Source organism: Falco peregrinus, chromosome Z (assembly GCF_023634155.1).
Source record: "Falco peregrinus isolate bFalPer1 chromosome Z, bFalPer1.pri, whole genome shotgun sequence".
Taxonomy (NCBI): domain Eukaryota; kingdom Metazoa; phylum Chordata; class Aves; order Falconiformes; family Falconidae; genus Falco; species Falco peregrinus.
Genome location: NC_073739.1, coordinates 20,141,356 through 20,167,605, shown reverse-complemented (window position 1 = coordinate 20,167,605; position 26,250 = coordinate 20,141,356). Strand labels below are relative to the sequence as shown.

The following is a 26,250-nucleotide window of genomic DNA, read 5'->3' as shown; positions in this document are numbered from 1 at the left end:
TCTTTATTCTGCAGGAAAACATTATCTACAAGGTGATTAAGCCATTACAATTTATTAACTATGTTATTATACTAAAAAACATCTGTGTTTATTGATGATTACTTATTTATTAATTACAATTTTTACACAGTAAGAATAGGAAATATAGAAAAATAGATAATACAACAGAAATACCAAAGGTAATATAAAAATAAGAATATATATTGATGATATATAAATTACTAAATCTAAAAGAAATCATAAGGGACATGAACTCACTTTTAAAAACAAACCTTGACAGCAATACATACTAGCCTGGAAGCACGTGAGCATGCTTCAAAAGCTATTGTTAGGAATAAAAATTACATCCATTCTGCATTCTGCCTTCCACAGTGTAAGTATTTATATTACTACAGATCCTAAACAAAGGTGAAATGTAAAAAGTTCTATGGTTGCAGGTATTCCACAAAGAGAGGCTTCCACCATCCCAACAGCTTGCAACCTACAGCAAGCACTGCCACAACACACAATGTGCGCCAGCCAACTGCACAGAAGCTGTTTGAAGCCACAGGCAGGACAGTAGCTGCCGCTTCACGAAAGGGCAATGAGCACAGCCTGCCATCAGCAAAGGACTGGCCAGACTAGGAACCCTCCCTCGCTATCTACCTTTGCCCAAGCAGTGCACCTTACCGAGGGGGATTATACCAGGAATTGCTGACTTCAGCACAACCTGCACTAATGCACCGAAGTGAAACGAGCTCCGGGTACTCACTGCTAGCAGCAGCAGTATCTGGCAATAAAAAGAGCCCTGCTGTGGATGCATGAGTATGCTTGGCACGGTACAAAGGAACAAGAGGGTACATGTCAAACCAAGGGGATCATTTCCAGCAAACAATGCATCTAACAAGTGTGTGTTTAAAGGCATCACAAGCACTGTATTTAACCCAGAATTTATGGCAGAGGACAGGAGAAACGAAGCACTGCTTTCTTATTACAGGTCGCTCCTGCCTCTGAGGGGTGGATAACCATTCCTAGAAATTTGTCCTCTTGTGTGGTAATCCAATCAAGTCTTCCCCAATTCTCAGCACGTCCAAGCCCCCAAGTGAGAGAAACTGACACTGGGTTGTTTAATGGTACCTTTGATATCTAATTTTCCTTCTAGGTTTTTTTGCAAGAAATTAGTTCGGTTCAAATACTGAAATTTCAGTCACAATTAAAGTAAACTTACTTTCAACTAACTAAAATCTTGGAAGGGCTAAATCAGTGCCTGCATCAGTGTTTGACTTACTGGAAAGGCCTTCTGATCACATACATTATCCCCTTTAAATTAATGGGATATGGTTATTGTATGTAAGACAAGACAAAAACCACATGTAAGAGAACAGAAAGTTATTTTAAGAGCCTCCTACACAATTAAGCTGTTGCAGAAACCCCTTACATTAAAATTTTCAATAAACTTTAAGAGACATCTAAAGTTTGTTTAGATGAAAGCAAAAAAAAAAAAAAAAAAAAAAAAAAATATCTGGTTCAGGCTCCAAAACCGTAAATCACTATGGAACAGTCCTCATGTCAGTGATGGCAACAAAAACACACTAAGCAATGTGGACAAAGTAACAGCACACACACAATACTACATGCAAATTCACATGACTAGTCAAAGGTATTTGCCTTCACATTTTTAAGACAACAGCAGCAAAGTTCTCAAAGGAACACTACATTAGAATAAAATGTTATACTTGGCCACTTCTGAAACTTGTTTTGAGGTCTGTACAGGCAACATGCCTCCAAACTAAGCTAGTGTTCAGCCAATTAGAAAAAAATAAAGGAAAGTGTGACTAAAGATTTGTAATCTATCAAGAAAGGTACGTGTCTACTCTGTAGTATCAACTATACTTGACCAAAAAATACCCCACCAAACTAAACACACCCCTGGAAAAAAACCCTTAAAATGAAACCATTCTTCAAAAAATATTCATTCAAAGGGTTAAGAGAAAAAATAAGTAATAACATCTTTCTGCCCATGACTTCTTTAATCTACTTTATTCAAAAACATTGAAATACTGTAGGTTTACAATATGGAAAGTGTTTTTGTCATGTTACCATGTACAAAAGCTAGTAATGTACATTAAAATACCTGAAAGACCCAGAATATCTTAAATTCTTCTTAACTCTAAGTTTACTTACGCAGTCAGGCCCAGCTATCCAAAATGCAAGAAAGCCAATAAACTGATGCCCATGTCGTCTTCCTCTGAGTAGCCTGAAGCACATACAACTGTTCTCTTTGGGCTTCAGCCCACGAGGTGCTGAACATTTTGGTCCTGACCCAATAATGCACTTAAATTATTAAATCCTTAACAACCACCACTAGGCAGACCGGAGTTTCTTCATCCACTTCTGCTTTATACCAGCACACAGTCTAGTCCTAGTTCTTGTACAAGTAACCAGAAAATACAAATTATACTGTTCTCCTCAAGGAAGGACACTGCACTGAACCTCATCCAGTGGGAAAACCTCACTGTAAGAATGTATAGTATTGTGAAATAGCTATAGTGTTGTACAAACGCACACCCATTAAACAGAGGCCTCCCTCCTCTCCCCCAGCATGGCGAAGTCTCTCCTATATGAAGACTGTCTTCAAGGTCCAGACACAATCACAAAAAAAATTCCTTTACAGTTTGAAGGTATCATTCCTAACAACGTTCTGTAATTTTACATAGACATGTCCAAATCCACTTTGCAACATAAGGTCTTTTACGTCTTTTCTATTACTTGATCCCTGAAAAAAAGAGTGTAGTTCTGAGTTTGCTTTCTCCTTCGCTTTCTGCCTGTGCTCTCAAGGCTAACAGACTTTATCTGACATGGAGGTCACACTTCAGAGTGGGATGACAATGAGAAAACATCAAGAATCTACCTCCTAAATTCCGTCTCAGGAAAGAAACTACTTCAAATATACCTGACCACATCACTGTCAGTAATTACCACATATCTGCACAAACTGGGTCCAGTAAATGAAGATAGTGATAAACGAGATTGTAGGTGCAGCTATAGGTCAGTTCTAATGGAGCCCTTTCATGCCAAGAGAACCCTAGCAGGTTGAAATAATGGTCTGATCCATTAAGATTAAAATGGCTCAAAGCAAAAGGAAAAAAATATTTGCATGTGCCCAAAGGTACGTAACAGCTTCTTGATTTTACTGCATTAAGAAATTTGCTTCTGAACCCCCTCAGGTTTAAGCAGCTCTGCAAAAGTAGAAAGGGAAAAAGTCATTAAAAACACACCAAAACCAGTTGTGTATGATGCATAATTTAGGCAACAACAAAAGTCAAAGCAAGAGATCTAGCTTAAGAAAAAAGATTAAAGGTATTTGAGTATTCAAAGTCTCTCCAACACCTACAAGAAAAACATGGAACTAAGTAATGTTTCAGTTCTCACTGATCTTCTTGCCTTTCCTCGTTTTAGAGCACATCAAAAGCATTGGTTTCATTTTATAGTTACTTGGCAGTCTTCAAACCAAGAAGTTACCATGGCAACAACGTATTCTAAATGTTAATTTTTGGTGCTATTTGGCAACAGAGCTTCAAAATTCAAAACACCTGCAGCTGGATCACATATTAGCCAGAACTAACAATAGTACATAATCTTTTGAGTGAATAATCTAAGTGAAAAAATGTTTCTGGAACTTCATTACAAATATTTTTCTATTATCTGGAATGTCAGCTTGAAAGATCTAACGATTTTTAGATACTTAGGAAAAGCTGGGAATTGCCAAGTTTACTTTTTTTTTCTTTTTTAGAAAAAGAATCACTATATTACAGCATATATTTTATACATGTCAAAATATCTGAAAATAGCCAGTCAGACTTATTACAGCTTCATATATTTGCATTATAAAAACATATATAAGTAGGAGGTAAAGGCAGCAAGAACAATGTAAATGCACCTATGTGGAATATCAGGGTTCAGTTGTTCAGTTCCAGGACAGTTTTATACAAATATATCCACAAAAAAGAAAAACTCCCTACAGCCTAACCTTAGAAAAAACCCAAAACAAGGTGAGTTTTCAGTCAAATCAGTTTCCTGAATTGTTTTGTCTGATGGTCACATGAATGCTAGCTAATTCCAAGGCAAAAGAACAAAGTGAGAATGCACAGAAGGAGACAGAGAAATGGATTACAACCAGACTATGAAAAATGAGCTACTCCTGTATTTAATATAAGGAACAAATCCCAACATAGAGAGTGCTAAGGAACACACAGGTTTTTCAGCTAGTGTCTGTGGCCATACCAATGTAGTGTTAATCTTGCTTTCGCTATCTTCAGCTACATGCAATCAGATTTGAACCAAGTGGAATGAATTATAACACGATACATCTAACAAAATATAGATAAAGTGCATGAAACATAAGGCAACTTTTTCCTGGATTAAAATATTGCATTCTTCTGCCCAAAGCAGGCAGAAACACCACCACTAGCTGGAGGCACCCACAAAGCAAAACACCTGCAGCCTCTCAGGCTTCTGGACACTCACTGACATGGTCAGGTTCCCAAGGGGGGGTGCTAAAGATGAATGGGAAAAAGCACACTGCCCCACTTGGGCACACTTCCACCCTTCTCACAGCAAAAGCAATGCACACACTCTTTGTAAGTTACTGTCAAACCCTTCTTCCACTGTCTGCCCATGCTACTTTCTTTGTACCTTCTCAACTGAAACACTGAAATAAGAGTTTCTTTTTTCAATATAGCACCGTATTTAATCCTGCGTGGAGAACAGTTGTCATTTGTAGCATAATTTCTCCAAGTGGAAACCACAATAGAGTACTGGGACTGCTAGCAAAGATCATTTTCATCTAAAAGTTTTGAAAAGCAATTCCAAGTATCTCAGATAGTCAAGAGAGAGTAAGGCTAGTCTAGAATTACTTGCTCGTTGCCAAAGACCAAAATTTAATGGATTTACTGCTTCAAAGTCGGTGCCTCACTGTATGGAGTCAGGCTCTATGTAGTACTTCAGAAAGCATTCATGTCTCAAGTCCAAACCAGGATCATGAGCTGGCTAGACACATTTCTAAACTCTAAGTAAAACAGCAGTAGTTATAAATGTCCAGATAAGAAATAACTGTGATAAAACTAGCACAATGATGCTGTATTACATGAATCAGCACACAGGTCACCACACGGAAATAAAAATTTTTGCAAGTCTTCAGAAACAGAGAACTTCCTGAAGGCAGTTTCTAATTGATCTGATTGGATTTAGTTGATCAGCTGGACACGAGTTTGAAAACTCTCAGCTAGCACTCTGCTAAAAATACTTCCATGGAATGTTGCAGAGGGATGTTATCAAGGCAGTCAACACAGCCAAGATCAAATCAATGGATTTCTGTCTAGGATTTTTTAATTAGACCAGAGCTCTAGCTAGAAGCCACATGTGAATTTCACACCCCCTTATGCTTTGATTTTCCAGGAAGACAGTAATAGCAGAAGCTACAGTAGTGACCTAAGAATTATCAGTATGAACACACATGATTAAGTAATGAGGGTGGTGAGGTTTTTTTCCCCTTTCTCTCTTCAAATTGTGAACTTTTTAAAAGTAGATTGAAAAGACAGCAATGCTCCCATGGCAACATTATGAATCTCTACATTAGCTGCATAATATGAAGCACACCACCACACCTTGACTATACTGACTCACAAACAACCTGTGCCATTTTCTTGGATGAATTACACAGATCTGAAACATCCAGACCCATAGAGTTGAACTGCTATCATAAAAAGAAAATTGTGGCAGAACTGGCTATGACCCGTTTTACATAACAAAACCATAAAGGCAACAACAGTGTTTCCAGTATTAGTTCAGGGGTGCGGTGTGACTGTTAGTTTTTTTTTCTTTTAGATGCACTGCCATTTGCTGCTTCCTCTTCTTCCACTTTTAAGTAAGATAGGAGCTTTTCTGTAGAAACTGCGGTTAAAAAAAAAACAGAAGAGGTTTACAAACTTATACCTCTCTTCAGAGGGTATTTTAAAAATATGACTAAGGTTAATGTATAATTTTCAAAGACTAACCTCCTCTTACCTAAAAACGAGCTCAAGTAACACTATTCAGCACTCACCACCCTTTCACTTACCACAATTCATGAAACACAGTAGTAGCCTAACCACCAGTGAGGAGCTGGAAGTCTCTCTTCTGACTGCTTGCTACCAGCTCAGCAAGCATTTTCAATGGAACTTAAATTCAGTCCATCTGTCAAAGGCCCACAACATCAAGGGACTGGTTTGTCTGACAAAACTAAGAGATGTAAGGCTCCTTGCTATGGAAGCCAGCAAGAGGTCTATTAAGCACTAACTCCTCTGCAACAGAGTGTAAAACTAAAGCATTTGAACAGGTATCACTCCATCTTGCAAGAAAAGCAGCAGCAGAACAACCAGTTGGCAGCTCAGCTGAAAGGTCAAACCAGTTCATCAGATAGTTTTCCCTTACTCTATATCAGTTTGATTGTCTCAGTCACAGGATACCAGGCACTTGAAAAATTGCATCGTAGAAATGTTTACAAGAAGGGTATGGTAAGAGAGTGAATAAATTTTAGCAAACTGTAAACACAGTGCTGTTTCCCTTATATTCTTCTCTATCTTTCCTCATTTACATTCACTTCCACACAGCATTGGACTATTGAATATTCATAGAATTGTTTGGGTTGGAAGGGATCTTTAGAGGTCACCTAGCACAACCTGCTCTTTAATGAACAGGGACACTTAACTAGATCAGGTTGCTCATAGCCCCTTCTGACTTGACCTTGCATTTTTCCAGAGATGGAGTGTCTACTACCTCTCTGGGCAACCTGTTCCAGTGTTTCATTGCAAAAAAATTCTTCCTGATACCTAGTCTAAATCTACCCTCCTTCAGTTTAAAACCATTACCCCTAGTCCTATCACTACAGGCTCTATTAAAAAGTCTGTCCCCATCTTTCTTACAAGACCCCTTGAAGAATTCAAAAGCGGCAATAAGGTCTCCCCAGAGCCTTCTCTTCCCCAGGCTGAAGAACTCCAACCCTCTCAGCCTTTCCTCATGGCAGAGGTGGCATTCCAGCCCTTTGATCATTTTTGTGGCCCTCCTCTATGCCCATTCCTACAGGTCCATGTCCTTCCTGTACTGACAGCTACAGAGGTGGATGCAGTACTCCAGGTGGAGTCTCACAAGACAGAAGTAGAGGGGGAGAATCACCTCCCTTGACCTGCTGGGCCACACTTCTGTTGATGAAGCCCAGGATACAGTTGGCTTTCTGGGCTGTGAGTGCACATTGCCAGCTCATGGGCAGCTTTTCATCTACCAGTACCCCAAAGTCCTCCTCTGCAGGGCAGCTCTGAATCCCTTAATCCCCAGCCTGTTTTGATACTGGGGGTTACTCCAAGTATCTCCAATATCCAAGTTACTCCAGGTGCAGGACCTTGCAGTTGGTCTTGTTGAACCTCATGAGGTTCAAAATAATGGGCTAGTAAATTGCACTTGATTAAACGTGCTTTTCAAGCATCCTCATACCACTGCTCTGGCCAACCAGTTGTTCTTTGCATGCTACAGTTCACTTTCAAGGAAATCCAGGACTTCAGCATTTGTGGATCATTCATTCCTCATCAACAGGCCTCCAGTATCCTATGGCCACACAGCCAAGTCAACTGTCAAACTGTCTCACTCAGATTAGCATGCAAGTGTGCTTTGTCATTAAGTAAAACATCAAGATCCATTTTTGAACCACAACAACACTGCTCAGCTACACCTGTTAAGATCAGCCTGCTGCACTAGAGTACTAATGGGGTATGGGATGGGAGTGGGGAAATAGGGACAGTGGCAGCTGCATGCCAATTAGCCCTACTAGAATGCATGCTGCCCCTCCTTTTTGCACTAGTAGAACTGATCTCATGTTATTTATGCATTCATTTCTTTTGGAAGTGCTTTGGACAACATCCACTGAAAGCAATTATTTGCATCAGAAAGGTGGCACAGCTTATGATGGGCTTTAAAAGCCAGCAGAGAATCAGCACCTGAGATGACTGAAAGCTTAAGAAAGAACTTCTGAAGACTGTCAGCCAAGCTGACTTTTTTTTTTATATGTATAATTTTGCTTTTTAATTGCTTACTTGGACTTCAAGTATTACATCAATTTGTGTAACTTATGCAACACTGACATTATGATAAACTACTTCATTTACATGCTTAAAAAAATGAAGGAAAACATATACTATCCTACATTTAAAACTTACTGTGTCCATGACATCCTAGAAATCCCACTTTCTCAACTTTTTTCAAAACACAGATTTTCAACATTTGTTTACTGCTCAGCATTTCCAATTGACTTTAAATACTGATCATTTCTGTGAAGAGATGGAGGTATTAGCCTCCTACATCACCAAAGAAAAAACTCAGAAGTCCTGAGAGCAAACACATAACTTTTCTCAGCTGTCCTGAAAGACTGGAACATTAAAACTGTGTGTGTTCTGGAATTAAATTTGTTAACCTGGTTTCTGAGGAAATTAAGTTTGTCAGCACATTGTTTGCCTGTCATTATCCCTCCCCAGTAACTTTCAAGCTTACTAAACAGAAACCAAGTTTGACAAAACAGCAGAGGCCAGAGCTCCTACGTGTTTTGTGAAAACTGGTAGCCAAGTAGGAGATAAGGACTAAAATTAGTATGCCTAGCATGGAAGAAATACACAGGCAGAATTCAAATCTTTCCCATTTTGGCTGCCAATTACTATACATGTACTCATTCACCAGCACGTCTGGCTCTGAATCAGCCAGAAAACACAAGTCACATCTCCTGATCAGCCAAACAGGTGGGAAACATGTGCCGTAACTACAGTTACTGATTTTTCTCAAAGTTTCTCAAAAAGAGAAACTCCAAAGGTAATACACTAAAAAACCTGTAGAGACAAAGGAACAGCTGAGGATATCAGTTTAAGAAATACTGGACTCAAAGCCCTAAGATGCCACGTTCCGCAACCTGAATATACAGTTTGTATTATTCTTACCACATTCTTTGGACTGTGTTTTTAACATGGTGATGGAAGCTTCAAGGGAAATTAGAACACTGACAGCCTGCTGAACTGGACAGGTTCTTCTGTGCAAGATACTTCATGTAAAAAGAGACATTTTTATAGTTACCTTCAGCTTACACTAGTCTCACATGCCAAGTAGTCAGGGGAAGAATGGGAAGCCTGTGCAACATTACAGCAGCACATTTGCCAAATATCCATATTGTAATACAACCAGAAAACGCATTATTTTTTTGAATCTGTCATCAACACAACCACTCATTTCATACCAAGACTCACCCACTTCAAAATTTCTATTTCAGTGTCACTATATAGTTGTTATTATGCAGGCAGCATAAAGGAATCATAAAGGAAATAGGGTTTCAAGATCATTAAACAAAACTCAGCATCAGCCGAGGAGTGATCAAGGTAAAGGAATACTTATTAAATCACTTCTTAAAAAATCTGAAGGATAAAAAATGAACTAAATACCACAACTTTTAGATTGTCTATAAAGTATATGTATAACCTGTGTTTGTAAAAAATAAAAAACCCCTGTTATTACTATCATAAGAAAAATAAAGTTTTTGTTTTGAATTTGAACTCCTCCTCAACAAAGTTCATCCCTGTCCATACATGTACGAAGAGGACTAAGTATTAGGAAACCAAAAGACTGGGAGGTTCATTAGGCATGTGAAAACTCCCATTAAAAAACAGCAAGGGCTCAACTATCAACGCCTACTATTAAAATTAAACAGTATTAATTAACTTTTGGATAGAAGCAAATCACACCAAGTTAAATCTTGCAACAGCTAAAGCTAATTTTCATCACATGAGTATCACCAGTACTAACTCATTTTGGAGGAATAAGCAACTCTCTCTGTACTACACTCTTCTCACAAGCTGAAGGAACTTCTGTCATGCAAGTACACTTTAACGATAATTTTTTCATCTTTAACTCCCAAGAGTGTCTACTTTCTTGTGTGATCCTCAAATACAACACTTCTGAAGTTTAAAGAGGAAATAAAAAGTCTGTAACTAGCATCACCGTATCATTAACAAAACCATCAGGAGAACAGTAGAGAGGTATGTCATAGAATGAGGGAGTATAAGGAAAGCAAAGAATTATGTCTAGTCCAACAAAATGATCAAATAAAAGTTAGTGAGTGAAGGTTGCGGGGGGTGGGGTGGGTGGGTGTGTGGCATGGAGAAAATAAATCATGAACAGTTTTTTCCTATGCCTGGATAGGGGAAAAATGCTGTGACAATAAACATGTAATAAGGATTTCACATTCATGTATACAAAGGAAGAAATACTCCATTAACAAAAAAAAAAGAAAAAGAAAAAAAACAGACAAGAAAACAGGGAAAGAACAGAAAAGATGTGTATGCAGTTCTAGATTTGCAAAATATTTGGTACTTTTGCATACCTTCTTACAAAAACTGTCTTTTCCTTACTTAACAAATGCTAACTAACAACAGCAGATTTCAGACCTCTACTAATGGACTAAAAGTCTAGCATAAGGGTTTTCATGTGCTCTACACTACCCCTAGTACAAGGTCACCTAGCATGCACGTAAAATATACATACCACAACATACCCAGTGAGTACCACCACTGTTCAGATCTTGAGTACTCGTATTTTTCTGACTTACTAAACCTTGTGTCCCAGACTACTAAACTAACTAGAATCTGAGGTGAGCTTCTGTTGGCTTCAAACATGCTTGAATATTACTGGCCTGCCAGACTCTGAAACAGTACCCTACTTCCCACAAAAACCCTGCTCTTCCATTAAGGTGATTTCTGCTATCATGTCTTTATGACTTATCCTGTGACTAGTGGGAACTCCTTCTCTTGCAGAGCAGTTACAGGTGAGGCCCCCACTCCCCCCAAAAAACTATCTTAGAAAGTGAGGTATCTTAGCATGTAACTTACTTTTCAGTTTTTTTGGAAGGACAGGAAGAATTCTTTCTAGTGGGAATGGAGAATTACCTTGCTATACCAGTTAAGAGTTCTATATTCCCTGAGAACTGTTCAAAAAAACCCAAACAATTTCATTATGAGAATTTTTCATGAACAGATACACATGGAAAAGATAGTGTTTGGGAAAAAATAATCTAATAAACTGCACTCTTCATGGAATTTTCTTCATGACATAAAATAGAAACTGAGGAAAAGGACAAGTATGAAAAGTAAAAGGAATGAAGAGCTTAAAATATCCCTGTCAGGTGGTCTTACAGACACTACTCTTTTGTTTAAAAACTATACCTTCAAGCAATTAGTTCTCCATCAGACAGTTAACAAGACACCAGAGCTATAAGAGGTTACGCAACTATCCCAGTATTAGTTACTAACTACTTAGAGCAGCACTCAAAGGTCCCTGCAAAATCCCCTTTGTTAGAAGTCTCTCATATCAACCATCTATTTTAGGTATGGTATGTTTATGGTCCAGCCATTTAGAACTCCTCTCCCACACCAAGTGCTGGTTCTGTTGGGGGATTTCTTTATTCTGAAGCTTGATACTTTTTTCAGTCTCCATTTTTTTCATACCAAATACACATCTCCCCTCCTTATAAGCCCTCCTAATTCCTCATTCTATTTCCTCTTGTCCGACACACCTCATTACCTACCTATCATTTTTGACTGTTGCAATATTTAAAGAATTACCAGCTATCCCTCTCTCTTCCTTCCATAGTTCTTGTAATTTCTGAACTGCTCCAAGAGCAAGCAATCACCTTACCTGCCCTTTCACTTTGTATTTTAAAGAATTCCTACTTTATCATGGAACTAAGTGTCAGTTATGCCCTCCTGCTCCTATGCTACTCATTTCCTTTGCAGCAGTCCCTCAGTGATTTTTGCCTCTGGGTGCTTCATTACTTTGAACGAGTTGCTATTCAGAACAGTTCTTACCAGCCTCATAGAACCAGTTTCTATTCACTGTATCCCTTCCTACATTAGCATACCTGTACATGACCTCAGACTTCTTCTAACATGCTCTCATAAAACAGCAAAGAGGAATCACAGAATGCTTTAGGTTGGAAAAGATCCTTAAGATCATCAATTCTAACTGTTAACCTAACACTATCAAGTCCACCACATCCCTAAGTGCCACGTCTACATGTCTTTTCAATACCTCCAGGGACGGTGACTCACTCACTTCCCTGGGCAGCCTGTTCCAATGCTTGACAACCCTTTCTGTGAAGAAATGTTTTCTAATATCCAATCCAAACCTCTCCTGTCACAACTTGAGGCCGTTTCCTCTCATACTATCATTTCCTATTTGGCATAAGGGACCGACACCCACCTCACTACAACCTCCTTGCAGGTAGTTGTATAAAGCAGTAAGATCCTTCCGAGAGTCCTCCAGACCAAACCACCCCAGTTCCCTCAGCCACTCCTCATAAGACTTGTGCTCCAGACCCTTCACCAGCTACATTACTCTTCTCTGGTGGGGCAATGTCCTTCTTGTAATGAGGGGCCACTCTTCCCTAAGCCTGTAGCGCTGCGTGGGGTTGTTGTGACCCAAGTACAGGACTCGGCACTTCTTGTTGAACCTCATACAACTGGCCTGGGCCCATCGCTCCAGCCTGCCCAGATCCCTCTGCAGAGCCTCCTGCCCTCAGGCAGATCAACACACCCCCACCAATCCGGTGTTGTCTGCAAACTTAGTGAGGGTGCACTCGATCCCCTCATCCAGATCATTGATATACTAAACAGAACCGGGCCCAACACCGAGCCCTGGGGAACACCACTTGTGACCAGCTGCCAATTGAATATGACTCCATTCCCCACCACTCTCTGGGCTTGGCCATCCTGCCAGTTTTTTACCCAGTGAAGAGCACATCCATCCAAGCCATAAGCAGCCAGTTTCTCCTGGAGAATACTGTGGGAAACTGTGTCAAAGGCTTTACTAAAATCCAGGTAAATGATATCCATGGCCTTTCCTTTGTCCACAAAGTGTGCTACCTTGTCGCAGAAGAACAGCAAGTTAGTCAGGCAGGACCTGCCTGTCATAAACCTGTGATGACTGGGCCTGATCCCCTGGTTGTCCTGCACATACCGTGTGATGGCTGTGGACAGAATCTGCTCAATAACCCCAGGACCAAGACTGACAGGTCCTTCTTCTTACCCTTCTTGTAGATGGATGTCACATTTGCTAACCTCCAGTCAACTGGGACATCCCCAGTTAGCCAGGACTGCTGATTGAAATTGGCTGTGAGCACTTCCTCCAGCTCCCTCAGTACTCTGGCTCCAAAGGTAAAACTGATTCTGAACGTATTGAAGACAGCCTGTTATTGTCATTTACCTGACACATCGTAATGGCTACAAATTCGATGGAAAATGTTTCCCCAACCACTTAGACATTCAGATATCCATATGCAGCATTCACTGGTAGCTCTATGCCAGTGATATACTGGTATGTACTGCTTATATAAAAAACTAATTTCTGTTTGCCCTGCTCCACCATCAGCTTTAAATTATTTATTTTCTTTACAACGGGTGGGCTTTTTTGTGAACACTTTCTTTCAAGACAAAATAAATGTTATTTCAGTATCTTTAATTTTAGAAGTACTAAGAGTTATACCCTGAGGAATAAGTTCTGTTTTCCACTGTCAACTTTATTTTGCTGGCTAGTTTCCATTCTCTATTGAAATTATCAAAGTCAGAATCTAGCAAAAAAAGCTAAGAACTCCCGAACTGCAGAAGAAAATACAGAACAGAAAAAACAAAGGAATAAACACAAATTTATGGCCATTTTAGAGCACGTTTGGAGATACTTATTTAAAACTGGCTTACTCTCATTAGTTATTTGGAAACTGAGCAAGCCAAATCATAAGATGGCACTCTTTTTCTAAAATAGCTTCCAAACAAAGAGCTTTTCCAGATTCACTGGAATCTTACCTTAACACACAGTATCTTCTGGGAGAAAGACAAGCCCCAGTTCCAATATTTGTCTCATTAAAAATGGGAAACAAGAAGTCCTTCACATTTTACTCTTCACTCTGAGCTTCCTACTGGATTACTCATTTCTGCTGCTAGACAGTGTAATGAATTTTTGAGATTGAACTCTTTCACATTACCTCAATTTTAAAGACCTTGCGATCTGGCTTCTGAATCTACCAAGCAGCTATACAATAATATCTTAAATTGACAGTTATGCAACTCAACTGCTGAGAGCCACTTTATATCCAATGTTTGCTTGACCACAGATAAAAAGGAATTTAAACATGTCTACAAACATACAATAAACTAGTTTCCAACACAACTGAAGGAATCCAACCAGATCTCTAGACAGTTCACTCAAAACGTAAATTTGAACTCCTAGCTTAGTTTTGGTGTCATGGAGATCTCATTATCAAGCTTACTGGTGGTTTAAATGAAGTTCTCTAACAGCAGTTATACAAATACTCTGCTGGACCGAATTCAACCTGTTTACTCAACATAAAAATCACAAAACAGAAAAGCATGATTCTAAGTCAGATGATTACAGAGCAGAAAATTCACCAGAATAAAAATGAACACAATATTTGCATTCTAAAAAAAAAAAAATATCCCACTGATTTACATTCTAGGTGGTTAATTTTTGACATATATACACACAGATACACATTTCCTTCGGTATTAAATGCCATATGGATTAACATGTACCATTGTGACCCATCTTTGTAGCAGAAATAATATAATTTTTTTCTTCGAAAATCAGTGCAAGAATTTAAAATCCCCTACTCTTATATGACATAAAGGACAATCAAAAAAGTCACTGAATTTTAGAAGCTGGCCACTTTTGTGCTGAAAACCCTCACTAAAAAACTTTTCCCTCAATTGCTCTTCACTATCAACCCTCATAGCATAAGACAAATTGAAAAGAATTTTAACATTGCCACACCAATTGGCAATTCACAATGAATTTGCAGTTGATTACTGTTCTCCTTTTAAGACCTTCCCCCTCCCCCAAAACCCCGAATTCTATTAGGAAAAAAATACACACACACACCCCTTCCCTTCTATACCCATTTCAGCCTTGCCTCCCTGTTTGTTTAGCAGCAAGCTTCAACCCAGCAATGTAAAGGCTGCAGAAAGATGTCTGCAATGACAGCAGTAAGCTATTAAGCAGATTTACGGTAATAGAACCATTTTTAAAAACTGTATTTTATGCAGGCATATATACTCATAAATTACATCTGATAAAAGACTATACTGTATACTGCAAGTATCTCACAGTTCCTTTAAAATAAAAGTTATAAAGTTTCCCATGACTGTGTTTGCATGTTTTTTTCATTAGTGTATACTACCACACCAAGGAACCACAGATGTTTTGTTTTATGACAGCATCTTACTAGTCTACGTGGCCTACCACACACACTTTATATAAACCACTTGAGCTAAGGAAAAGTTTTCATTTCTGTTCTGAAGTACAGTAGTTTGATAACGGCTGTATACAATATTGCCAGAAGCAAAAAAACCTGCATAGTTTGCCATGTTTAATTGCTTCAGTAATTTGCTGAAACAAAATCTGTGCAAATAGCAGATCAGAGTTTGCTGTTAATATTAGTACAACTGATGATGTGGCAACTCTAGAAACTTTAGAAACAGCTGCTGGAACAGTTCCTAGGGGGAAAAAAAAGCCACAATTCCTCAGAATTCTATCTCACAGAGTGTAAGTTTGGAAATTTCATAAGCTTTCAAAAGACCTTTTCCTTAGGACATTTACATGGTCTGTAAAAGAATGTCAGTAATTTAACACTTCAACTGTTTTAAGCAGAATGCAAGCCCAATCCAGCCCAATTTTCTTCTCCTTCAAGAAACTGTTGTACATAGAATTACTTATTAGTAATGCAAGTAATGCAAGAATTTTTACATGCATTTCCATAGAGCTGAAATGACTGCTGCCAAGTATTCCAGAGTTTAAAGAGAAAGTCTCTTTTGCTTTCTAACTGTGCACAGACTTACAATTTACAGAAAAAAGTACTGATTTGCCAGTATACCGAGAAATAAACTGATGGAAAAGATTAGCTATTCTGTTTTGAATTGTGTAGAAATTTATTTTTTCTTGGTTCTCATAACTTGTTTATATGCCTTTCCAAGACTTATTTCAGTGACATGTAAGAGACTGCATGACCAGTTTCAAGGAAGTATTTAAGCCCACATGCAAGCCAGGGATATGCAGGTCTTGGCAGTGCCAGAAATTGTTACAGCTTCAGTTCTGACTACAGAGCATCCTAGGTACCCATACTTTTTCAGAAGTACCTAAGTGCTAATCACTTCACCTTAAGAATAATGTTGACGTGATCACAGATGAACCTAAAGCAGATATAGCTTAACTGTACTGGCATACAGCTCATAACAGTACTAGAACTGGTGTCCACCATCTGAGGAACAGTCTAGATGTTGGGGTACTTAAGCAGAACTGAAAGCGTAAAACTACAGACCTACTTCAATGTGAGAGAGTCTAGGACAAATGTTTCTACTTCAGAGTGGCTTGGCCAGCATGCTGGGTAGGTGCTGGAACAAACAAGGCTCATGAGCCAGAGACAAAACAGCAAAAGGGAACTCATCTGTAGACCAGCAAGAAGAATTTCCTCAGGGGTAAAGAGTTCCGAGTTTGAGTATTTCCTTTGAGGGAGCTCATGTATTTTATGTTAATTGTTGGATAAGCAGCCTTTGGAGCACTGCCAAGGACTTTTCCTACGGAAATGCTCCCACTGGTGAAATACATGACCAGGCTCCCCTCATCCCAGAAAATCTCCCTTCTTTGCCGGACAGTAGCCCAGCGTTAGCATTCACCAGCATTTGTGATTAGTGCACTCTGCTGGTCATTGTGATTACAGGATTCAACTCATCTTAAGACTGAGGGAACCAGCTTTCTCAACTACTGGAAAGTTTTCTAAGCCATTAAACAAACAAACAAAAAAAAAGCATTTTCCTCATCAGACATCAGCATGCCTTGAAAGACAGTATGGTACTTTGAATTTTGAGTAGTAAGGCATCTCACAGCTCAGTCCAATACCAGATAACTGGTCAGATAGCTCACCTCATGCCTCACCTCCCCTTTAGCCAGCTATAAAGTCTGCACATAGGAATATTAAATTGCCCTATAGGAGTTCCTAGATTCCCACACAGCCCAAGAGATAGCACATGAAACAGATCTTTATGGGTAGCTACTTTATTTCACAGTGGAGCCTGGATCACCACACCGGGCTGGCTGCCCGCTTCAGATTGCTGTAAACACTGTAAGGCCTATAGCACTCAGTCACCGTTACTTTGAAAGTTTCCACCTAGGATTCTTTTTTTATCTCTGGTAAAGAAGGTCCAGGAATGCACTTAAAAATATCAGAACACACCTTAGGTAACACTAGCCATTTGGATATAATACATTAAAAAACTGAATGCTCACATCAGCCTGTTCATGATAGAGGAAAGCAATTTTACAGAAATCCCAAGAAAGCAAGCCTAAGTGTTCACGGTTCTGATTACTGTGGGAAGTCTAACTCCTGAAAATTAATGTTTTGCTTGACTTATTACAGGACTGCAACCAGTTTTAAGAGTTCTTTTGCAACAGACAAGAGACCAGGTTGGTTTTTTTCCCCCTCGAGATACCCTTGGTCACATTTTCCAAAAATAAACTTATTTAAGTGTAACAGAGAAATCGTAAGATTCTTCTTTCAAGCTGATTTGTAGCTACTCTTCAATTAAGTCATTACGTAACATTAAGATCAGACAAATACAAGAGCTCCTTTGACTTCCTCTTTGAACCATCTAGTTCTCCTGCCCTTCTAGTCTTGACCATTAGAATTTCTGTAACATAAACACCTACCAGAGAACACAACTGCACATCATATAATCATCCTGACTATTTTAAGTTTTGCTGGTTGGACACCCTCCCCAGATGTTATGCTTGTTTCACAGAAATGCCATTGCTTAAAGATAAACACTTAAGTGAGATGAAGAACAGCACAGTTCTACCAGCCCCACAAGCCAACTGAACAGCTCTCTATGGTGGCATTGGGACAGTCTGTCTTCACCCCTCCTCCAAACCCCTTCCATTCCTCCCTGATCCCATCTGCCTGCTGCTCACACTCCCTGTTAAGACCCTGCTACCTTAAATCCATTACAGAAAACTACCCTAGCAAAAAAATTATTCTGCTCACAGAAGAAGGAGGTAGGACCATGTGGCTGGAATGGATGAGGAGCAAGGAGATTGAGAAGCCACAGCTTCAGAAGCAGTGAGCCCAGCTGCCTGTGAAATCCGCCAGAGAACCACACTCCTTCAGAGGCACATCACGTACCTGAGACACACTGAACAGCAAAGTGAATGAAAACATAGAGAAGCATATCATATCTGAGTGATGCGGCAGTCACAACCATAGAATCATAGAATTGTTTAGGCTGGAAAAGACCTTTAAGACCATCAAGTCCAACCATTAACCTAGCACTGCCAAGTCCAGTGCCTATACATTGAATATTGATCCTGGCATGCTGAGGAAGGCTGAATAATTTTGTTGTTCATTAAATTCAATAATGAATGAATTATTAGGAAGACCTTAAGTAGCTGCAAATAAATACCATGGAAAATTTTTAAACTCACTTTGCATGGAATGTTTCTTGGCAAAAATAATCAATTAAAAAAAAAAAAAACACCACCAAACTGTAAGTTAATTTCATTTCAGATCAATTTAAAATTCACATGCTGGACCTACTGTTTCAGTAACAGAAATAGATAATGCACTAAGGACTAGCATGGGTAAGTAATCAGGTTTTTCACATTTAATGCACCTTACAAAATTCATAAAGCAGTTCCTGGCTATACAAGTCAACTCAGTCTCAGGAGGAATGCATGACCCTCTCAAATTGCCCCCTCTCCATTCTTTAATAACTCCACCTGATACCCCAGTCAGACCATGGTTTTTTTCACTGCTATACAGAAACTTTGGTCACCAAAAGTGATTCAGTTTTAAAAGCATGTGCTTCACCTTTCAGCAATTTGTGACTGAAGGCATGTACAAATGCAATTTCAGTAACTGCCTTTCCATTTATGTTTGTTATCTTAGCTGTGTCTGCCCATCTACTGACAAACATTTAGCCTATCCATGCTACACCAGGCCAATCCAGTCTTTATATAAGCATCTCCAAACATACATTTACTTCTGGTTGCAACTATGATAAAACATGCAAGTTTCGCAGGATTACAAATATAACTCAGACTGCAGTTTCAGACTTTCAGACCGTATGTCAGTCTTTTTTCACAAGTTAAGGCCATTTCCCCTGTCTTTTTGTCTGATTTTTTTCATAACCAGCTACACTATCCATCTTTGATTTCACTGTATACTAGTCTAAATCCTTAGGCACATGTCCAGACTGCTTTCTGAATATGTCTTCACCTAAACTGCTGTCCAGATTAAGTCAAGAGATCAGGATGTCAGTCCTAAATCTAAAGAGTAAAAGGGCCAAGTATTGTCATGCTGAGTATCACAACACAAGCTGTTGGGATCCAAAACACTATCGAGTGGAATCCACCACCTTTAAGCATCATTACTAAGCTTCCTATATAACATTTTTTAAACCTGCACTTTGTTTAGCAGACTGAAAAACGTGTGTGCACACATATTACACTGAAGATACACTTTTATCCTGAGCCTACCTTTTACGGAAAAAAAGAAGAACAATCCACCAGCTGCAGATGACAAGCATTATGTAGATATCAGCTCTTATTACTTAAAAACTACAGCTTTGTAAATAAAGCTCAACTTTTTCTAATTCAGCAAGAAGTCCATAATGTTTTTATAGAGAGAAATTATTTTGGATGCATGCAATTGATTATTAAATACAGATTTAAAGAGAAAAAAATCACCTGATACCAAAGTTTCCATACCCAAACAACTTTGGCAAATTCAATTCGTAGGTCCCACTGACAGAAAAACCTCTCAAATCGGAGATTTAAAGTTGCTTTACATAATGTGATGCCTTACTAATGTTCAACTTCACCACTACAGCACTTGTGTAGATGCAGATTAGAACACTTATTTTCAAAGCAATTCATACAGTCATCATTTCCACTAGCATCATGGGCTTTCTGCAGCTTCATTCCTTGAGGTAGTTGTAAGCAGAATTTAATTTAAAAAAAAAAGTAAAAAGGATGGCAGAGCAATAACTGTATTTGTTGTCATCATACAGTATTGGTACCAGGGTATCACTGTAAAAACAGAACAACATTATTTAAGATGCATAGGTTCTGAAAAAACACAAATCTGGGTTGGTTCCCATTCAAAAGCTTCAGTTTCATACTACTGTATATTGCTGATCAACAATGATAATTTTTCACATTACAGGAGCTATCTCCCTTGAAACTTGCCCTTGTCCACGGTTGTGGATGATTATGTGCTGCCATCTAGCAAATGTTTCCAGAAAAGTTTAATGTTGAAAGCTATTATGTGACAAGACACCTGAATATTCTTAGAAAACTTAGCAACAGGAAACACACACAAGACAGCAACAGTGTTTTAGAAAGATTCCTTCAGCCTGCAAGCTTATAAAATTAAACACAAGATGAGAATACAGTTAGGCTTAATACAGACAAACCCTTCAACAGCATGATCATATGCAGTTGATATATCAGAATTGCAAAACTGAACTTTTTCATTCTACAAGTTATATTTTCCCCTGTATAAAAGAACATGGTTAGAAAATGGTAAGAAATACTGCATTTTGCTCTTCTTTCTTAAACACTCCAGTCCTCACTCTGTCCTAACTTTCTACAGTCTTTACTTTCCTGCGGCCCCCAGCTCTTCCTTGGGCACAGAAATCAAAATTCAGTAATCCCATACAGAAATGTGATGTCTGAATTATAAAAACATTTGGTTTTTTTAACTCTTTTCAATTTTAATTTTTCAGTCATGCAGTCACACTGAAACTACACCACGTTATTTGCCAGCAGCAAGACGATGGCTTTTTAAAATTACTGGACCCTGGTAACTGCGGGTTCTGCCAAGATGTGGCTTTTTTCTGTTATTAACTAGGTATATATGCAATTAGAGAAAAAAAGAGTATTTATACATTTTTGGCACAATACCTGTTTGTTAACACAGAAATAATTTAAGTTTCTGAAGCTGTTACACTGATAGAAAAATAACTTTGCATAAAAAAATAAAATAAATTATTAACAGATTGTCCAAAATTATTCTGTGGATAGCTGAAAAATTATGACTGATTTCTTACATTTTTCTGTATCATTTCACCTCGTCACAATTGCAATTCCCTCTTATTTTCACCCAGGATCCTGACCACTGTACAGTAACTTCAGATCCCATTCATACAGTCACCTAAACAGTAAAACATTTTCATTCTTTGCTCCCTATTAGATCAGAACAGTTGGAGCATGGTGCTTCATGGAGGCACTATTCTTTAACCAAATAATACTTAAAAAACCCAAACAAGACAACTTCTGAGGTCTCTACTCCTTTCCAAATTCCCTGAAATTAGCCAATGAATTCAAAAACTGTCATGAGGGAGACACACATCAGTTCTTCACTTGTTTCACTTCCTTGAAGGATTAAATTTTTGCACTAAGAGTAATACTCAACTTCGAAGTTTCTTTGGTGATAGAAAGTTAAATTATCACTCAATTAAATGGCCTTTAATTTCAAAACATGTATACGCTTCATTATAATATTAGAAGCAAAGGCTTGATTTTTACACTGTACTAAGAAAACTTTCCATTAAGAGTGTGGAGTGGTTGTTTTTTTTTTTTATTTTCACCAGAAGAGTAATACCCCAAACAACTCCTGCCATTGAATGACACTGAACTGAAGCTATCTACTCAAGTGGTAAGTAATTATACTTCCCATTCAGAAGTAAGATATAAACAACTATACCTTACCTGTACACAACAGATGCTGTGCAACTTTTATCTATGACAATACAGCTTATAGGAATGCTATAGACACTGCAGAACAAAGTAGTTCTAGGACATCAATAATTAACATTAAGAAAGGTGCCAATTTTTGTAACCGAGTGTCCTGGTTTCAGCTGGGATGGAGTTAATTATCTTCTTAGAAGCTAGTATGGTGCTGTGTTTTAGCTATGATGTGAGACTTTTCAGTTCCTCAGGCCTTGTTAGCAAAAAGGTTGGAGGAACACAAGAAATTGGGAGGGGACACAGCCAGGTCAGCCAACCCAAACTAGCCAAAGAAATATTCCATACCATGGGATGTCATGCCTGGTACATACACTTGGGGGGGTGGCTGGGGCGGGCAGGTCGTTCAGGGACTGGCTGGGAATCAGTAGGCAGGTGGTGAGCCGTTGCATTGTGCACCACGTGTTCCTTTCTTCCTTTCCCTCTGGATTTTATTATGTCCCTTCCCCTCTGCATTATAACTGTTATTGTCATCATTGTTATTATTGTGCTTTCATTTATATTGTAGTTCAATTATTAAATTGTTCTTATCTCAACCCTCAAGTTTTACATTCCTTTCCGATTCTCCTCCCCGTCCCTCTGGGTGAGGGGAGAGTGAGCAAGTGGCTGGGTGGTACTTAACTACCACAACACTAAGAAACACTGGTCTTACGACTATTTGTTCTACCTGTAAGCAAAATAACAACTGGGAAAAATTTTTTGAAACCGACCACCCCAGAATTTCTTGAGACTCCATCATTTAGCTAACCAATATAGTTTATGATATTAATTAATAGCAGAAGTCTGCCTTAGCCAGAATTAAAACCCAAAATATGTAAACATAACACAGCTGAATTTACACAGGTCTTACACAGAACTACTGTAAACCCAGCTAAGACAAACAAGTTTATCAGCTATGTAAGAGTCACAAAGTTCTTTCTGCAACAACTACCATCATGCCTATTTGATATAGTCTAATGGGGGAAGAAATTTGTATGATCCCTAGCATTGGTTGACTGTGGAATGCCAAAGGTGCACTGTATAAAGCTGCTTTGTAATTACAGTAAATCTCCCTCCACAAATTGGAAGAATAAACAATGGAAGTCCAAGATTGTTTAAAACATTAGCCCTTCTAAAACTTTTACTTTATTCATGCTCAATTTCCACCATTTCACCTTTGTTTGAGGAATATAAATACTTTTTCCTGTTGAAACACATTCCTACAAGGACATCTTAGTAATAAATCCACCGAAGATATCCAGGTATTGGTAAAGAATATATTTCAGATTTTATGACTAGTCACCATAGTAATTAATACAGTTCTAATGCTTATGAAAAGGCGTATGCGTAGAAATGGAAAAATTTGTTAATCAGTTCACACTAGGTCTCCATTCTACTCCTAGCCAGCCTGACCGGCTGTCCCTCTTGATGTGATGGCATCCAGGATTTCAGTCTCTATACTACCTTACATCTTGGATGGACCTGTTGTTAGAGAATGCCTGTTTTTTGTAAGAGCTCCGATGAAAGCTGCCACCTCCAGAAAATCTACAAACTTTATTATCAGTTTCCTCTTAGGACAGGGTGATGTTTGAACTACGGCACTCCCAGTGTCCTTACCAAAATTTTTAAATCTTTTGTACAGCAAATCCTTGCATTCTGTCTTTTTCTGAAGAACTGTTTGATCATTCCTCAGTCAAATAACGCTTCTGCCTTAATCCCCTGTTATAAGAGTAACTTTGTGGTGAAAGGCTACAAATCACCACCCGAACTTGATCAAGCAAAAAAAATTTCTGTTTCAGTGATGAATGCTCTCTTTAGTGATTCATTGGCATATTTCAAAGTGTAATCAGTCACACTTGACCATACCTTTGTTAACAGCTAGGAACAAAAGTTTGTAATAAAATGCCAAGTAAATATCTGTATTTTATGTAATATCAAACTACATTTTTTCTGATGAACAGGCTACCTCTCACTAAACTCTTGACTTACAAACCAACCTCTGTCAGAGCCACTACATGCCTACAACATAAAACTTAACTTTAAATACAACTGTAATCTCAGAGTGCTTGTATAATCGGTCATTTTTGTTCTACTGATGACAAATACTGTGAATTATCTAAGAATCCTTGAAGTGTATAATGCAGTCTGCAGAAGCTGATACAACTCAGGTCAGCATAACTGTCAGCTGCTCTTTAGGTGTTGCAGCAGCAGTTTAAAGAGGACAGTTTAGCTGTGTCAATTGCACGCAATGATTTGCCAATGGGTAGCCAAAACTCAACACAAGTGAAACACACTTAATCCATGCTACAAAGCAGGAAAAAAAATCTGAAAGAAATAGGAAACACCAGACTTCTTACAGAATAGGAAAAAGTTAGCGCTAACCCATTAATTTCTCATTCTCTGCAAAAAAATAGGGCAACATCGTATCTTTGCCATTCAGAAGACAGGCAGCTGAGACTTTGGTAGGTCCGAGAGAATTACCTGCAAAACTTCAGTGCTGACACAAAGGCAGTAAGATACGACATGATACGATGACGAGATATACTCAATGACAGGACGTCGAGCCGAAGCACACATGTGGACAACTGCGTGGCATCCCCCAAAAGGTAGCTTATCATCGCAAGGCAGATCTGTATTTCCACCGCGCAGTCCTCCCGCTGAGCGCCCGCACGGTGCGCAGCCCTTCCGAGGCGGGCGGCGGCGGCCGTCCCAGCCAGGCTGCGGCAGCCGCGGCCGGGCCCGCGGGGCCTTCCCCAGCGCTGCAGGCGGCCACGCCGCCCCCACGGAGGGCAGCGGCCGGGCCATCCCGGCTCGGCCCGCTCGCAGGGTGACAGGCCGCCGTCGCCCAGCTCCGCCACCTCCCTCCCCTCCCGGTGTCCCGGCCCCCTCCAACGGCCACTGCCACCACCTGCCCCATCGGGTCCCGCTCGGCCCGAGCCTGCCCCGCCGGCCCCCTCCGACTGCCACCCCAGAGGACGTGGGGGCTCACCTCGTTGTTGAGGTTCAGCACGGGAGCCATGGCGTCGGTCCCTGCCCGCAGAGCTCCGCCGTCGCCCGACCCGGCGCGGCCCTCCCCCCTCCGAGCGCCCCCACGCCGCACCGCAAGCAGCGCGAAGCGAAACTGCGCGCATGCGCGGCGCGCGCGGCGGCAGGCCCGCTCCAGGCTGCAGCTCTATGGGTAGAGCCTCTCTAGGCCGGCTCTCGCAGGTCTCGGTCCTCCGACTCCGCCCCGGCCACACGACTTCCGGGTGGCGCGTGCGCACCTGTTCTCGGCCCGCAGCCGCCGGGGACCTGCGTTGGGTCGGGTCGGCCGGTGGGTGCCGGTGGGTGCCGGTGGGTGCCGGTGCGGCCGATCGTGACCTGCGCGGGGCGCCTCGGGGGCAGCTCAGCCTGGGGCGCCTTGCTGCGAGCGGCGTTTTGTGCTGCTGCGGTGCTTCGTCGGCTGGATGAGCCCAAGACCTGCAGAGCTGTACGACTCTGAATCCTTAAACTACATGAAACATCTGCCCTTCCGAGTAGTTTATAATCTTGGAAATAATCTGTGATTCTTGCTTGTCGTGCTGCCGTTGTGGAACCGGCTTTAAAAGATCACATGAGTAAACGGCAGATATGTCTAGGCTTTTCTTTACCCCCTACCCCCTACCCACTTCCCCGTGGCCCAAGAGCACTCTGTTTCCAAACTGCTCTAAAATTTGCAGATCGACTTTTCCATTTGTGAAGAAGGCACAGTACAGATTGTGCAGCAATTATATTGTCTGAAGCTTTAGCATTCTAAAATTTTTGTCTACACGATTTTAAGTAGCTGTAGAGAAATGGGGCTGAGCATGTGTTTTGCTCTTCGTGAGATGTCAGTCTCAAAAAATTTGGCAGAACTTTTCCTCCTTATTTCCAGTTTATTGTGCTGGAAGGGACTGTTGATTTAAACAGTCGGAAATATTTTTCTATTTTACTGAAACAGGACTTCTACAAAACTCATGCCTAAATGTAAGCAAGTCTTGGCATGTCTAGAGAGTGAATCAGTTATTGTTTCACATTACAGTTTATCTGGTGCAGTATTCATAAGAACTGAGATCATACTAAAAAATATTTGGGGAAATTGTTTTAAGTATAAAGCCTTTCTGTTTGTATGAATAAAATCAGTTTCAGGAAATTCTTTGGATGTTCACCAGCGATTTGCTGGCCCCTGGATGGCACTGTTGTGCCTGGAATTCTGCTTTGAAGTCTGAATATCTAAACAAATACGACTGTTGTCAGCTGTCCCTGTAATGCATTTTTTTTCTGCAGGATCTGGTATTTAGATCTTGTTGTATTTTAATATTTGATTTTGACTGGTGCTCAGGGCATCTCTTGTAAGTGAACTGCAGC

General features: G+C 39.9%; 1 protein-coding gene across 3 annotated transcripts in view; it reads right to left on the bottom strand.

Annotated features, from left to right (window-relative positions):
- Positions 1–25,023, bottom strand: part of SRFBP1 (serum response factor binding protein 1) — an 83,146-nt gene extending 58,123 nt beyond the window's left edge. Inside the window, exon 1 of one of the 3 annotated variants that reach the window (XM_055791152.1) lies at positions 24,875–25,023. In XM_055791152.1, coding sequence (XP_055647127.1) covers positions 24,875–24,904 — 30 coding nt within the window. In that variant the 5' untranslated portion in view covers positions 24,905–25,023. Of the gene's footprint in view, positions 1–24,366; positions 24,498–24,874 lie in introns of those variants that run through there. The other 2 variants (XM_027783160.2, XM_013297218.3) reach the window with 2 other exon arrangements.
- Between the last annotated feature and the right edge of the window lie 1,227 nt (positions 25,024–26,250).